The sequence below is a fragment of the Larus michahellis genome, chromosome 5 (assembly GCF_964199755.1).
Source record: "Larus michahellis chromosome 5, bLarMic1.1, whole genome shotgun sequence".
Classification (NCBI taxonomy): Eukaryota; Metazoa; Chordata; class Aves; order Charadriiformes; family Laridae; genus Larus; species Larus michahellis.
The window spans coordinates 41,522,028-41,538,677 of NC_133900.1; the positions used below are offsets into that span (position 1 = coordinate 41,522,028).

At 39.7% G+C, this 16,650-nt stretch overlaps 1 protein-coding gene across 3 annotated transcripts in view; it reads left to right on the forward strand.

The window, feature by feature from the left end:
• Positions 1–16,650, forward strand: part of RAPGEF2 (Rap guanine nucleotide exchange factor 2) — a 197,318-nt gene that overhangs the window by 53,331 nt on the left and 127,337 nt on the right. For all 3 annotated transcript variants that reach the window (XM_074589797.1, XM_074589796.1, XM_074589798.1), the window contains exons 2-3: positions 8,577–8,647; positions 12,798–12,854. In XM_074589797.1, the coding sequence (XP_074445898.1) occupies positions 8,577–8,647; positions 12,798–12,854 (128 nt within the window). The remainder of the gene's footprint in view (positions 1–8,576; positions 8,648–12,797; positions 12,855–16,650) is intronic.

Genomic DNA, 16,650 nt, shown 5'->3' on the forward strand with positions numbered 1-16,650 from the left:
CTGTAATTTCCTACGCTCATTAGTTTGTTCACTGACTTCTGCGAGATGGCAGGCTTTAATTTCCCATCTACCCTTCCCGCGTTTATCCCCATCTTATGGGATGATTATAATCATGGATGTCTTGATTTCTTTACTTTATTCTGCTAAAAGCTTTATGACCAGCAGGATATGTTGAATCAATTGGACTAATCTTGAGCCAGTGTTAAATGTCTGTTGGTGTGGGTGGGTCACTGAACCTTCCAACTCATTTTTATACATTTGAGCAGGTTCTGCTGGCAAGATTGAAAACCAAAACCTGTTTATATTATTATATGTAAATCTGTGAGGCATTACGTGGAAGTAGAGGTTTTTAACCCGGTTCCCACTAGAAAAAAAAAAAACAAACTAAAATGCAAAAATAAACATGTAATGAAATTGTTTTTTTGAGGGAAGCTCTTTTAAAAAGAAAATAATTCACAAAACAAACAAAATGTATTTGAAAGACAGGAAGGCTAATTTAAGTATCCCGTTGAAACATCTTGTTTTTCCACAACTATTTCACTGTGATCCTATGGTGTTTCTCTAGTCTGACTTTTAGAGGCAGTAATGCAGCTGAAGGCTTTGGATAAGCATATTTTTGTTCTCTACTGGGACAACTCCCAGTTAAGACAAACCAGGAAAATGGGATTTCTCCTTTTTCTTTATGAGGTTTTGGAGTAGTTCCCGATTAGCTTCATGTGTGGGTACTTCAGTTCCAGATTAAAATTGCCTGTTCCTCCTGTTTCTAATACAGTTTAAAAATTCTACCCGTAACCCAGAACAAATGTCCCCATCCTCCCCACAGTAGAGCTAAAAATAACGATTTTTTTTTGTGTGTCAACAAGTCTTAACAAGATCAATACAATTTCTGTATTTCTTTCCCACTGCTGAACTGAAGCAGAGGAAGAGAAGAGTTGGGTTGGCTTCATGGCCTGTAAACTGCCCATCTGATGAAGGCTGATGCCCAAGCTTAGTCACGCCTGGTTGTCGTGGAGTCACGTTTTGTTATAAACTTCCTGAGGCAAAGTCATACAGGCTTAAGATGGTAAAGTCAGAACTTTAATGGCCACTAACAGGTTTGGCTGAAGTTCATAACTAATTTGTCTGCAACAGAACTTAAGTTCAGAAGTTGACTTTTAATCCCAGACACCTCTTTGGAGTATGAGTAGGAAGGTATTTGTTTTTAGAAACTCCTCAGTTTCAAATTGTCTCATCATTGTCTTGGAGAGCTGTGGTTTTGAGGTAAGCCAAGCTGTTGCCTGGAACAGGCAGTCTATGGAAAGGTAGACTAGGCTGGTGGGTGGCAAACTGGGGACAGCAAAACTACTCTGCTACAGTCAGTTGTCTTCCTACCCATGTACCTGGCTTTGCTCCACACCTGTCTCTGATAATTCTTGCTTCCCACCCCTCCACTTCTTACAGTTTTCCTGTGCCAAGCAAAAGAAAAGGAAGAAAAGATAATGGCAGTGTAGTGCGGTGGATTGTGCTTATCAGAGCAACCCTGCTGAACTGTGTCCCCTTGAATCTGTGGCATGAATGTTGTGTTTCCAGGCTTGTAGTTTGCCTGGGAGCTCATGGTGCTGCCCCTTGGGAAGGGGAAGGCTGTGTTGGGCTGGATGGTGGCTGGGTAGGTCTGGCTTGCTCTTGGCAGGAAAACAGGAGTCCCACAGGAGTAGAGATCGGCAAATGGGATCTGAAACTGTGCTAAATGTGGGTGATGAACAGGATAGGAACTTCTTCAGCCCTGCTGTGAGATCACCAGAAAGGGTAGTGTCACCTGATTCTGTAGGTTTTCTGTTGGAAGAATCAAACTTCAGTATTAAAAATATCAAGTTTTGCTAAAGGAATTGCTAGTTGATCATTTTGCAAAACTGATAGACCAAGCTTTGCACCCTAGACTATGCTTAGGCATTGAATGTATTCAGAATTAGCAGTTTTATTCTCCCTTCAGGAATGAATTTTTATTAGTCTTTGATAGCTTACAGTTTTTGTGTACTTTTTAAAATAGATTGATATAAAATAAGTAGTTATTTCAGGTACATTTATGAAAGTAAATTACATTATCAATATTCATCCTTAAAATATGACCCGTGGGATTTCATTCACAAAAGTGCCAATTTGGGCCATTTGAGAGATGTAATTTCACTTACTTAAATATTTAATCTGTATCTCTGTAGCTGCCAATTCAGCATCAAGTCAATAAATTGTTTCCTATAACTTTGGCTTTAGATTTTTTAAGCCATGGATCTCTATGTACACTAGTAAGAATGGCTTGCAGAAAAATGCTGTGGTAGCTTACACTGAAGTTAAAAAGATTAATTTATCTTAAATTGTAGTGTAATAGGTTGGACTCTGGCAGGCTTCCTGTGTGGCGCTCTCCCCTCTTCCCCCCACCTGAATAAGAAGGTCCCTATGTAAGAAAAAGAATGTCAAACATTTGTAGCACATGACAAATACTTTATTTTAATCTCTTCAACAAATTAGTCTTGGTGTGGTTCATTGATAAGTGCATACATACCTGGGCATGCTCCTGCACAGCCGCTGTGTGTTTAGTTTTTTTCCCCACTGCTGGGAAGCCGTAGGTGAAGATGAATACTTCATGTGTGCATGGCAGCGATTTTGGTATCAGTAATAACTGATTTTTTTTGTCACGGTGTAAGTTGGTTTTTGTGGTTTTGCTCCTCTCTTGGCAGCTTAATATTTGCAAGATGTGAGGTTACCCTTAGGGTAAGGTCTTGCCTTCAGAGATGGGTTTGGCTACGGTGACTGACGTAGCTTTCCCCCCCCCGGCCTGCCTTTCCTTCAGAGGCAGTAACTTGTATGGTCTCCTGAGCTGCTGTTGGTGAGAGGCTGCCAGGTTAGTGTGAACCAGATGGGAACAAACCTACTCAAGAGCAGACATGTCTCTTCTGTGGACACGGAAATTTCTGTTTTGGCCAGATGGGATTGATGTTGCTGTCGTCCAGTCTGTTTCTTTTGGCGATGCTGGCACTGTTTTGGCCTTGGTGAGCAAGTACAGGCAGGCAGGTGCTAAATCAGTGGTAAAAAAAAAAAAAAGAAAATATAAGTGCTTGGTGTAGCTGCCTGAGTGGCTGAGAGTCAAATGATTTCAGGTGCTGGATGTGAGAAGAAAGGGACAAAGGCAGGATCCTGCAGCTACAAGGAAGGAGAGGCAGGACTTCAGCAACCTGGGTTTGGAGTGGGACTTCGTTGCTCACTAGGAAGAAAAACTTGGCGTTGCTGCTCTTGTTAGTATAGCACGATTTGGCGGGGGGAAAAAAAAGCATTAAAATGCTTGAAGAAAAAAGGGAAGTTCCACTTGGAGCTAAAATAACTGTGTAGTCAGCCATATAGAAATGACAGACCCCTCCCTTCCTGCCAGCGGTTTCATGGTCTGTTTAAACCCACCGAAGACTTTGAGGTCCCACCTTCTCCCCACCGTGACTCCAAGACTGGACCTCGTGGGTCTCCTGCTGCCAAGAGAGAGGCTTGATGTTTGGTCCCCATGAGTGGGTGCTCCTCCTGGGGCCAGGGAGGTGGCAGGAGGACAGCGGGGAGGGACCGGGTGGGACCTCCCATTTCCATTTTCACAAGAGTGAAACCCGGGCTTGGGGTGAGGTCTGGAGCTGCGGGGCGTGATGGGGAGTGGGTGCACCCACCCTCTCCTCCCAGCCGGGTGTACGGGTGGTTGGCTGAATGTGAGCTAAAGATGGGTTATTTTAACAAAGATCAGCTTTTCAAAACCTGGTGTACGCTCAGCAGGCAGATCTTTTTCAGACTAAGGTGAATATTGGGTGCTTTGAAAAGGTCCTTTTTTTCTTTTTTTTCTTTTTTTCCCCTATCCTTCAAGACAGTGAATTAAGGAATTACCTTGTATTTTATTTTTATCCTTTGAGCTAGAATAAACCAAACTATTATAAGATGAAAGCTTCTCCGCGCTTGTTTGCCACTTCACAGAAATGAGTGAATTTCTCACTAAGAGGGCAATGAATTTCTTAGCTCAGCATTTTGCTTGTTTCACAAGCGTGGCCTGTAGTTTCACAGCATAATGCAAACCAGGACTGAAAACAGTGTAAGTCTAGGATTTTTAGAGAGGTTTAACTTTTCCAGTCCAAAGTAGTGAATTTTGACATGTCTATCACTTTACCAAAGTAAAAAATTCTCCATTAAGCTAGTATGAATTTGGGGCCAACATTTTGGTTTGGGTTTGTCAGGTTTGTGTAACTGGTGTTGCCGAATACGTTTTAAGCACAAGTGAAATGGATAGAAATGTCTAGGCATAAACATATGCTTAATTTTATTAGAACTGAGAGTTGAAGAAGGGCTGCAGACCAATGTGTTTCTATGGATCTAATTGAAATTGAGCACTCTTAAAACTTGAGTCTCCCTGTTTCATTTCGAAGTACAGTCAGAATTTTAAACTGAGCCAGCTGACACTGTGGAAACAAACAAATTAAGAAATAACACTGAATTACACAAATCTCAGGCTGCTCCACACACAGCAACGCAACCATATGACTTTGGCTGCAGTACAAATTTAAGCGTAGATTAGATTTCAGTCTTTTAGCCTGCATTTAAATAAAAACATACTTTAAAAACTGCGCTAATTTGTGCTTCGCATTTAATTTTTGCTTTTGGAGTTTCCATTGAGATGTTTTTTCAAGCTTGTGCCACAAACTTTGCATGGAACTTGGTTCTTGTAGGAAAATCAGCTGAGCCTTTGCATTGCTTTTTTTTGCAATTTTTTTTTTTTTTCCAATTTTGCTGTCTGGATAAGACTAGAAAGCAGAAAGTTGGTGGTTCCTCTGTGCTTTTATATAAATAGTCCTTCCCGTAGCAGAATATTTAACCAGTTGTAGGGTGATGATTAGCTTTGCTCCTCTTGACTTTTATAAACTGTTACAAAGTTATATTTTAAAATATGAAGGGGGAAACCCTGTAATGACCGACTTTCTCTGAAGTTTTCATGGCTCGATCTGCCACCTTGTGGTAATCTGAGTATATGTTTAGCAAAAACAACCAGGCGAAAAGCATGAGGCTGCTGCTTTCACCTGCATGCTTTTATATGTTCTGTGGATTAGTTAGAGGCTGCTCTCGGGGATGCTGCGCGCCAGCAGAAATGTTTGGGTAAGTCACAGTGGGGTTGAATTTTACTGCTGCTTTAAGGTTTTGGCTTGACTAGCCGGCATAAATCACAGAGGCAGGCTATGTCCTTCTTGAAAGATAAAGTGCTTTTCCTGAGAACTTTAAAATTTTAGCTTTTTGATAAGTGTCTAGAATATAAAAATTAAAAACTTTCATAGCTTACACGCCTAACTTTATGTGTGTTCTTTTTTTTTTTTTTTTTTTGTGAAATGGTTTTTATTAAACCATCATTTCAAGCATTTGGAATCTGTTTAGAATTTTACAACTCCTGGCACAAATATTTTTGAAGGACTCTTGCATTCCATTAATTTACTGTAAATTAAGAAGTTGAATCAGCTACTTATGTGCAATAACGAATATGTTTGCTAAGTAAGCAAAGCATATTTTTTCCTGAGATAAAGGGAAAAGCGAGGTGACCTAATGACAGTAATTTGATATTCTGATTTTTTCTTTTTTTTAATTTTCCAAACTGCTTTCCTACTCTTTAATGCTGCAGACTGACTAGAAGCGTGCAGTGCCTACTGACAACATACGAAAATATATTCAGCTCTTTTGACTCTACTGTAGTTTTCTGTACCTGGCGCCGTTACAGAGAATTTAACAGAAAGAAATGATGCTGGTTATTTGTGACTTAAACTTCAGTGCCAAGGTTTTGGTGCTAGAGGGAGCTGTTTCCTGCTAGACACCCTCTGGAAAGGTACAGTTTAAAGGTCGGGCTTGCAGCACACTTTCTGGAAACAGTTGTCTGATTTAATGGCAGTGCACGTCAGCTGCAGTGTTATAATGACTATTTGCTTTGATAGGACCCACTGCCTGGAGCACCGGTCTGTTTTCTTGTTGCGTTTTTTGCAAATCAAAAGAAACACCTTAGTTCTCTGTGAGATGTCTTCAGCTTTACCTTCCTCACGTTGTTGCAGCTAGCAGCCATGATGGAAGCAAAAGTAAAGACTTGTTTGGGTTTTTTGTTTTGTTTTGTTTTTTTTTTCCCCCGGTCCCCTTTTTTAGATCTCCAGGTGCAGATTTGAGAGGCAATGAGCTCCGCCAACCACCGTTCGTAGTATGGGGACTTATGGGATGTTGTATTTGCAAGTATTTGACAAGTATGCTTATATTTTGAAGAGGGGTTATTTATTTTTTTAAAAAGTGCTCCCTGAACTTACCTTGTTGTTTGTGGTACTGGTCAGAATGACTCCCTTCAGAGATTAAACGCATTCCCCCTGTTTGAGTCACTTCAGCTCCATTTCTCTGTGAGCATAACCTGCGTTCCTTACAGATTTGTACATCTGCAGGGTTGGTCACTAGGTTCGGGTCACCCAGTAGTTTTGGAGACTGAATGTCCATGGATCCCTTTTAGCACACACCGCCACTTCTAGGACCCCTGTAAGCCAGCATCCCTAATGGTTCCTTATTCGTCAGTGAATCCTTCAGCTGTGCCGCTCGAGAGAAGCCTCAGTGCAAGCTGGTGGCAGAGGGTTATTCTCCTTCTTTTCCGTGTCTGCTTGTTGTTAGACAGGCTTGCTGAAAATGAATTACAGTAGCACCTTCTGGCCGGGCGCTTTTCCATATAATCCACTCTGTGGGCATCTGATCCTTGGTGGTCCACTCCCAGCTTCCCACGGTTGCCGGTGGCTAGTGCCGCAGAGTCTGGCACATCCAGATGAGCAGCAGCGATGCCACGGGGACTGTCGGGCTTCTCTCTTACCCCGCTGCTGGCACAGAGCCGCCGGGAGCCTCTGCTCACCCCCAGCCTGTCTGGCAAGTGAGCAGGTCACTGACTGCGGCAGACATGTCATTTCACATGCTTTTATTCGTATATTTAAAAAAGAAAAGGAAAAAAAGGGTAAAAAGGCAAGTGACTACTGTATTTTCTCTTCAAAGCCTTCTGTGTGCAAGGTCCCTCAGTCCCAAACCATGCATAATTACTTTTGTCCTTGCTATGTCCTCTGCTCCTCACAGGAGGACCAAAGCCTCTAGAGGGCAAGGGAACAGAAGGAGCAGAATAGAAGTGAAATCACAGCATTTTGACTTGTGAATTTCTTCCACTTTTTCAAACTGAATATTTGCTTGCGTCAGTGTGAGAAAAAGACATTCTTTTCGATACTGAATGAAAGACATCTATTTAGTCTTAACCATTGAGTGTAACTCCTGGTGTATTTTCTGATCTGTACCGTGGCTTAAACAAGTACGGTAACATTTCTACACTTAATGTATTTAACTAGATTTTATTTTTATTTTTCTTACTGAAATACAAGTTCTCTGTGTGACTTCACTCCTAACGTTGTTGCCCAATACTGGATCTAGCATTCCTTCATTGTGTTGAAAACTGAAGTATTTCTGTACTTTGTGGTAAATTTTAAATACACAAATATTTCCCAGTGACCAAATCTTCCATAAATTTATAGCTTTGATATATTCAGTTATGTGAAAACATATTCTTACAGTAAGTTATGGGAATGGAATTGGTGTTAGTTTATTCTCAACTTTGTCAGTCTCAGCTAGCGGTTGTGAGTCACTGCTCTAATTTTCCGTGAATTGTGGATAATGTGTTGTCTCTTAACTAGCATGTTTTAAAAAATGGATGATGAAACAGCGTCAAATCCATGAGCCAAAGTTGATCACCCTGGAAGCTGTGGGCTGCACTGAAGTGTTCTCTTACATACTGTCGTGATTTTTAAGTATAACTTTAGCAAAGCCTCTAGACTGACATTAGTGTTTCCAGAGTTGCATCTTAGGAAGTTTTAGCCTTGGATGTTGTTTTCATATCTTTGTTAGTGTTGTTTTATGAACTGGCTGTTGGAGGTCCACAGTGGTTGAATGTAACACTTCGCGTGTAACTAGAATTGTATTTATGATTTTTTTATTATTATTATCCAGTGCCTACAATTTTCTGTTCATGCCAACTTTTTCTCATTTAAGCTTGTGGTTTTACCTTCTGTTTGAAAGGATACAGTTTTATAAATATTTATGTACAATGGGGTATTTTGTTAGACTGTCTTGTACTTTTTTTTTTCTTTTCCCCTGAACATGAAAAGGCCAGTTTCCATGAGCTTGCTTTATGACATAAATGAAGGGCTTTGGGTACGTTGGCACAGGGAAGCAGGACAGTAGTAGTTGCAAAGTAGCTCACTGGAATTCTTGACCAGGCTTGGTTCCTGGACGTGAATAATGACAGCAAAAGCAGAAAAGCTTCTGTTTGTATTTTCCGATGTGGACATACCATCATTCTTCCCCATGTCAGGTTCCAACGTATAATCAAAGGTATTCCTGCAACTTGCCTTTAACCTCTTGTAAATGTGTTATTTCAAATAGCCCTGCTGCCCCTATTAGGAGAGCTCTGGATGCTTTGCAAAACTAGTATTTTAACAGCTTGTACAAAATTGAGAATCCTAACCATGTTTTCCTTATGTTTTTAGGATTTGGAGATTGTGTATTCCTATTTACATGGAATGGAAGCCTTGTCTAACCTGAGAGAGCATCAGCTAAGGTATGATACTTTATCATTAAAAACACATATATGTTAATGCATTAACAAAGCACAGGCGTGGTAGGTTTGGTAACTGTACGCTACTCTTGTGTACTCTACCTCAAACTGAAAAGCTGGCTATCACTGCATCTATTTCTTCCCTTCTTTATCATCCTAACACTTTCTCCTTCTATGTGTGTATATGCGTATCCCTGTTTGTTTCTTCTGATTTCTATTATGGATGTGTCTGTTGTTCTTCTCAAACTTTTCGGACGAGAAGTAAATGCTTTACATATGGAGTACAAGTTCCAGTCCTGAAAGAAAGTCCGTGTATAGTCCAAATCATTTATGGAACGTAATAATCATGAGAGCAGAGTCTGTTATTCAGCTTCTGTTTCAGTTTGTGCTTGCTTTCCCGTGGAAGTTTTAGACAAATTGTGTACTACGCATGCAAATGGTACTTAGTAAAAATTACTAATAAATGTCATCCACATATTTTGTAATTAAAATGCTTCATGAAGCAAATAAATTCAAGTAAAAACTTCCAGATGAACTTCCTATTTTTTCCTAAAGACTTGTGTTTGACATTTAAATAATAGTTCCACTTGTCTTCACATAAACATCTTACAGCAGAGGTTTCTAGGGGTATTTGGACAGTGGTGTGAGGCTGGCAGATAGGGAAGGAGGCCAGCACGTTTCCTGTACGCTTTATGGGGACAGAGGGTGAATTACTGCTGTTTTTCATCCTGATGTTTGCCAACACTTGCCACATCTGAAGATGCTGAAGCAACTTTGTCTTGATGAATGCTGGTTTAGGTTCTAATTTCTGGCCTCTTGCTTCGTCATTCTGTCAGAGTCCACATTCCCAAACCGATATTCTGTAATTTGGAGAAAATAAAAGGCGGGGTTTTCTTTCTCCCAAAGTGCTTAAGACACATTTCGCAATGTGAATGTTGACTTCAAATGAGTCTCTGTAATTACTTCTGCTTTTGAAAGAGGCCACGATCACATTCAGTTAAAGTATTTTGTGTTATGCTCTTATATGCAAGACTTCTAGCACATCAAATTTTGCATAGCTGGAGTTGAACTGATGTTAACTTATTTACAGAGATCAAAGTGTGCACATATGGTTGCGTGGTATGTTGATATGTGCTTCTTGGCTTCCTGTGCAGAATGAGGTTCTTGCTGAGGAATGCGTGGAACTCGCTCTCCCAGCACAGTGAATTCCTAGAAGAGAGCTTCTGTTTACAGTACCATACATGGAAAAGGCTGGGCTCCCAGCAGATGCGGGACAGAAAGCTTTTATAGTATCCTTTAGGATATGACATTTCTTGTGGCAATGGGATGCCACAAAAACCTCTGAGATGCATTGAAAACTAGTGTATTAAATATAGCCTCTAGTACTGAATAACTTACCTTATGACTTGTTGCTGATCTCATCTTGAATTTATTACGTTTGTTTAGGAAGCTGACAAAGATCACGTTCAAGCAAAAATTAGACACCAGTGTTGACCAGAACTAATTCAATTTTTCAAATATTTGAGGAAGCAATCTACTTTGTACTACTTGGTCACTGTAATTTCTAACTGTTCCAGTTTAACACAAGAAGTGAAACACTTGGTTACCTTCTGTAAGAGGCGTTTTCTCTCCTATTCATGTCCTAATAACGGGACCAAAATGCTGAAAAACTCAGAGAGTGCCAGTGGTGAACTTGCGTGACTTTGTCAAGAATGTATTTCCTCCGCTCCCAATTCAGAAGGGAACAAAACTTGCTTGTTAAAGTGATTCTGTTTCCTGTAACTTCTGCTCTTAGATGGCCCATTGCCCAGCATCGTTTCAGACCAGTAGGACACAGGCTATCCTTGAGCAGTATTTTAATTCTTAAATCTGACTGCTAGGAATGACTTTTCTTCTGGTATCTTCTACCAGTAACCTCATATCTGCTCTTCCCTTCCCTCTCAAAACAGAGGATCAGAGAGAGAAGATGAGGACCCAGGAGGTAGAAGCAGACAGTAGTAGTCTGTAAAGGATTTTGGCAAGACCCAATGTTATGGTGGGGAGCAGTGTCTGAAAAAGAAGGTTTTGTGGGTCGAATTTTTTTTTTTTTTACTGTGCCGGGAAGCAAGAAGACTTTTCATTAGCTGAAATTGATATACGATACATAGTACTTCATTATATACAATGCAGAACAAAAGTTCTCAAAGATGGTCCAAAGCGTAGATCTAAAATAGCGGGGTGGGGGAAAGGCCATGGTAGTAAATTTTTGTTTTTTTAAGCAAAGAGAATTAAGATTTCAAATTTCTATTAACAATTTATGAATAATCAGGGTACCGCTATAAGCCTGCCACTTCTGGACAGAAAAAGCATTATTTCTTAGTGGGCTGATTTAATAGGTAAAATCCTGAAAGAGACGAGGACTAAGGTAACTTTTGTAGCAGTCTGTTGGCTGTTGAAATGGATGACCTAGGAAATAATGGGAAATGGCAACAAGAAGCCTTTTAAATGTCACATCAAACCCAGACCAGTCTTCCAGGCTGCAGATCAACTTCTTTGAGACTTTTTACCTGAGCAGAAACTCTTCAGCACTTTTGTCACGGCATCATGGAATCTTCAGAGTTGGAAGGGACCTCTAGAGATCACCTAGTCCAACTCCCCTGCTAGAGCAGGATTGCCTAAACCACATCCCTCAGGGCTGCATCCAGGCGGGTCTTGAAAATCTCCAGAGAAGGGGACTCCACAACCTCCCTGGGCAGCCTGTTCCAGTGCTCTGTCACCCTCACTGTAAAGAAGTTTTTCCATGTATTTGAACGGAACTTCCTATGTTCTAGCTTGTGCCCATTGCCCCTTGTCCTGTTACTGGGAACCACTGAAAAGAGCCTGGCTCCGTCCTCCTTAAACCCACCCTTTAGATACTTGTAAACATTAATCAGGTCCCCCCTCAACCTTCTCTTCTCCAGGCTAAAGAGTCCCAGCTCTTTCAGCCTTTCCTCATAAGGGAGATGCTCCAGTCCCATAATCATCTTGGTTGCCCTTCGCTGGACTCGCTCCAGTAGTTCCCTGTCCCTCTTGAACTGGGGAGCCCAAAACTGGACACAATACTCCAGTTGTGGCCTCACCAGTGCAGAGTAGAGGGGGAGAATGACCTCCCTTGTCTGCTTATGATCTTGTCTGCTTAGTATGTCATTGCAGGCAGCTGGTCATCGGTGCATTGAGGTTCTGATGATTGATTCTGCGAGGAACGAGACTTTCTTTCCCAAGTTTAAATATAGTTCCTCGTTTGAATGTTCACATGAGCCTCTTAGGCAAATCTCTGTGTCACTGTCTGTCAAATAGCCTTGGTGTTTGCAGTCTGCTTCAGAGCCGTAGAAAATCCAAGGGAGGCGGTGGGGTTTGTTTCCTTCCCACCCCCCCAGTAATTTATAGTGTCCATGTCCTTAAAACAACAGACAGAAATGACATGTTGATTTTTATTTTGTTTTACGCCAAGTTAACATTGCCTTTCCTAATACATGGTAAGTTCTATTATAGTTGCTCTCTATTATGCCACATTTGTCAGGCAGACAGTGAATGCAAAAGTGCTTTAATCCTCCCCTCTAGACAGGCGATTTTCCTGCAGGAAATTCCCTCCACTTTGAGCCCTGTGGGATTTCTGCATTAAAATCTCATGGTAATTTTTAAGTTGCTGAATTTGAGCAAAACAAGAATCATTGATCTACCATGCAACATAATTTCTTGTTTTATCTGTTGGGCCTGACTTGAAAAAGAGAGCAGTTTTTATATCATGGTATTTCTGATCAGTGTTACATATCATAAATTTCCATCCATTTTGAAAATTCTGAATTTTTTCCTTATAAAGCAACTTACTTTTATCAGATAACTTTATAAAATGAGATCAGTATCATTTTACCCGTTTTGTAGAAGTTTTTTTTTTATGGGAGCAATTCCATCTAGTGTCCTAAACCAAATCTGATCTCGGATGAACTAATAACTTTAATGCTTAGATTTAACAATTTGTTGCATTAAATTAAAAATCAGTTCAGCTTTAAATTGATGGTTAGTTTCTGCAAGTGCTGGAGACAAACGTGGAAATGCTGACTAATTTTAGAAAGTGAAATCTTTGTGGCACTGATAAGAATCATAATTAAAAATGACTTCTTCCCTTCTCTTTCAGACTGATGTGTGAAACCGTTAGATATGAAAGGCATGAAGCAAATGAAGTTCTGTACTAGTAAGTATTTCTGCTTCCTTTCATATGGTGTTCAAAGAATTAATTCATTTTAGAGTGTGTTAAGGACAGTGTTTAATGCCAACTCCCTCGCGCAGCGCACGGTCTGTAAACATAAATGAGCCACTTGGTTTTCATCGTCAAACAGTGGAGACATTTGCTGGTGCCAGGGAGGGAGCTAACGGCCACTCTTGCTTGCTGATATGAGTTGTATTACTTTTCGTAACCGGCGAGATTATGTAGAATTTGGGGAATGTGGGATGTCTTCTCGTTAGAATAAGTTGTCATTTAGTCTCACTTCAATTTTCCCAAAGTAGTAGCGACCAGCTTTTCGTGCCAGAGGTGCCAAATCGACGTATCTAACACGGCTTATAATTAGCAGGGATGTGAACTAATGTCACCTCGGGTTTACAGTAGAGATCTGAGGATTGCAATTGCTTTGTTTGTGCGAGCAATTTAGGAAACAAAAGATTTGTCAGATTTTTCACTTAACGGCCCCTAAACTAGACTCTAACTAAATGCAGATTTTTCTGGGGTTGTCTGGTATTATTTGGACAAGGAATACACCTGTATGCCTTCCTTTATACATGTGTAATTTTTCCTATATTGACCATCAGGGGGAAGATGTGATTGAACAAACTTTAATGCTAAGCCTTGACCATTCGGCAAAGTTAAATTAATGGCTGATGAGACCCACTAATCAGTTATGTATGGGAAATGCAGAAGGTCAAAATCTATAGGTGGATAGACAATTTTAATTAGACCAATATAATCTTTATTTGTTTTACAGACTAATTTTCTGGTGACCATTGTGCTGGTGATTTGTCCTTTTCTAGGCAGTTGTTTTGTGTCCATTATGTGTACTGGAGTCTTTGTTTAGACCCCATATCTTGGCTTATTCTGACTCTTGGTTAAATTTGAATTATATGCTGCAGGAATCAAGGCTGCTAGTTGTGCATATACTCAAGGTAGGCAAAAGTTACCAGGAGATAAGTACCTGAGAAAATACAATGCACAATCAGAAAATTGTGAGATCTAGGTTAACTTGAAGTGCTTTTTGCCATTCTTTTGCACTGATTTCCTTTGTCACTCCTTTCATGTGACTTCATCTTCGCTTTGGTTGTTTGCCTGTCATTCCTATTTACTCGCTTCTTGACATTTTTTTTTTTTTTCCTCCATGATTTATTCAGTAGATTTAATGGGCAGTTTGTCAGTTTCTGGATAGAGATGCTAATGCAAATTGTGCTTCCTCTAGCATTTCACATCTGATTTGACGTTTAATGCACTAAACCTAAAAGTTTACACTAAATATTTTTTTTATTTAAAAAAAATTTAAAAAATCAGTACTTCGAAGCCAGAAATATATGTTCTGTTACTCTGAGCTGTAGCTTTACATTTTATTGTAATGAACAATTTGAGATCTACTTGGGAAGAAAATCCCATGGAACCTGCAGTCTAATTTCAGTATTCTATTTTTAGGATAATAAACTTGGAGGAATCCTTTTTTTGTTTCACAAATTCAGCATATGTATTGAAGATGTATTCTTCTAAAAAACAGAATTCCAATTTTACAATAGACATGTTTGGAAAAATTGTTTGAGTACTACAGGAGAGAAGCAATGTGATAGCCAGGTTAGAATCAATCCACTCGGTTATGAACTACAGGAAATGAGCTTGGACAACCTGGTCGCTTTTTATTGAACATGCCAGAATTGATCACTTGAAGCTCTTACTTTGGTCACGAAGGCTAAGGTTTTAAAAAAGCATTAAATTTGAACTCTAAGTTGCAACTTCTTTCCCCCCAACCCCTCCAGTGATGGTATGACTTGCAATGAAATCTGAAATTGGGTGCTAATCTTCTGTGTTCATTAGAAAAATCTATTAAAATAGCTGCAACTGTTGGAGCTGTTAATTGACCTCTGTGTGTGACCTCCCTGAGGCACAACTTAATGTCTCAATGCGGATAAGCTAAATCTTTATCCCTAAATGCTAACATGAAAACTAATACAGTTGCTCTGTTTAATTGATCAAATTTTTTTTCATTGTGACCATTTTGTTCACATCTGCATCATCAGCTGTACTTACAAAAAGGTAAATTTCTATTGCATGTACGCAATGCTGAAAATAATTATACCCATTCAGTACAAATGTAGTAATTTTTTTATCTTCCATTCGTTTGAAAAAAGCTGTTAATTTTCATAGTATCTCTATAGATTTATTTTTTTTTTATGACCAAAGGGATAAAATGGAACACGTTGTTTAAAATTGGCTCATCTCATCTCCATTTACTTTACTATCAGCGGGTGTACACGGTAGTGACAAATTCTCAAACCCTACAGCCATATCGCTGTTTAAATGGAAACTGGGTTATTAAAAGTGGCAGTTCAGCTCGAGTTATTCTTCATTTGCCAGTCGTCCTACTGCTTCCATTTGATGGGGGGTTAGTGATAAAAGGGCTTATAACCTGCAAGGCAAAACTTCGGAATTGAGGTTTACTTGACACATATACCTGATTTTTTTATTTTATTTTTTTTTTTAACCTGCTACTTTTTTCAAATCTACTTAAAGATCCCATTTAAACAATTTAGTTTGGTCACTTGATATATATTTTATCAGTAGTTCAAAGAAAAAAAAATAGTTTTTTTTTCATATCTCATAATTGTTGTTCTTGATGTTTGCAACAAAGTTTCTAATTAGCATTTTCTTTGAAAACCAAGTTTTAGCAGATTTGTAGAGGGTGTGTATACCTCTTGACAGTTGAACAAAATTTTTCAGATCAAAATTGAAATGTCTGCTATAATGGCAGAGGAATCTTTGGCAACACATTTTGCTTATGAGCAAATGAATATGTCTCTAATGAAAGAAGAAACACCTCCTCTTCCCCCCCCCCTCCCCGGCCTCATTAGTCATACAGGGGCTGTATGTGGTTTTCGGCCATGCTTTTTGATATTTCTGCCTGTACGCATCAGTGGTGCTTGGCTTACGCTTTCTCTAAGGAAATCTTGTATGTCTTTAAGGTTCCCTTATTTTCTTCTCAAAAGATATTGGAGCGGTAGAAAATATTTTAAGTTTCGATGACCTGCTGCCCAGAGTCACTCAATAATGAACCGCATGTGTTTCTGAACGGCCATGCTGCAACACAGTGTGTTTTTGTGATCTCGTATTTGGTTTCTGTGCAGTTAGACTTGGAACTAACTTGCTGCTGCTTATAATATTTTTAAAAAATACAAAACAAAACCTAACCGAGGTTATTGTAAAGGGTGTTTTAGCTTTTTAGAGAACCTTCCAACAAAAGCCTGGTAGAATATATGCTCCTGCCTCCCACATGTCTCTTCTGAGAAGATTGCAAGATGCGTATTTCGGATTTAAGCTCTTATCAGTAACAAATTTCTCATTCTGTAGCAATTCAGTAGCATGCTAGTGGTTTTGATTGCGTTGATTCTTAGAAAAGGATGAGTGTTTAAAGAAGAGTAGTTATCTCTTGGGCATCTTGAACTAAATTGTAGAGTGTTAGTGTCTATGGCTGGAAAAGCTCTTGTGTAATGTCAACGTGCTTGTGCGCTTTTACGCCATTCAGTCATGCAGCCTTCTGTGCTGTAATGAAATTCAGTGTTTTCAGAGGACTAACGTGAAACCGAAGTAGAAGGCACACATGTAAACTGGAGATTGGAGAGGAGAAAATGTTACGTGTAAAACCGAGTTATTACTGCAGAGAATGCCCACAGCTGACTGTGATAGGCAGGGTGTGTAATACATAGCTGTATTTGCACAGTTATGGTTTGTCTTGCCTTTTTTCTCG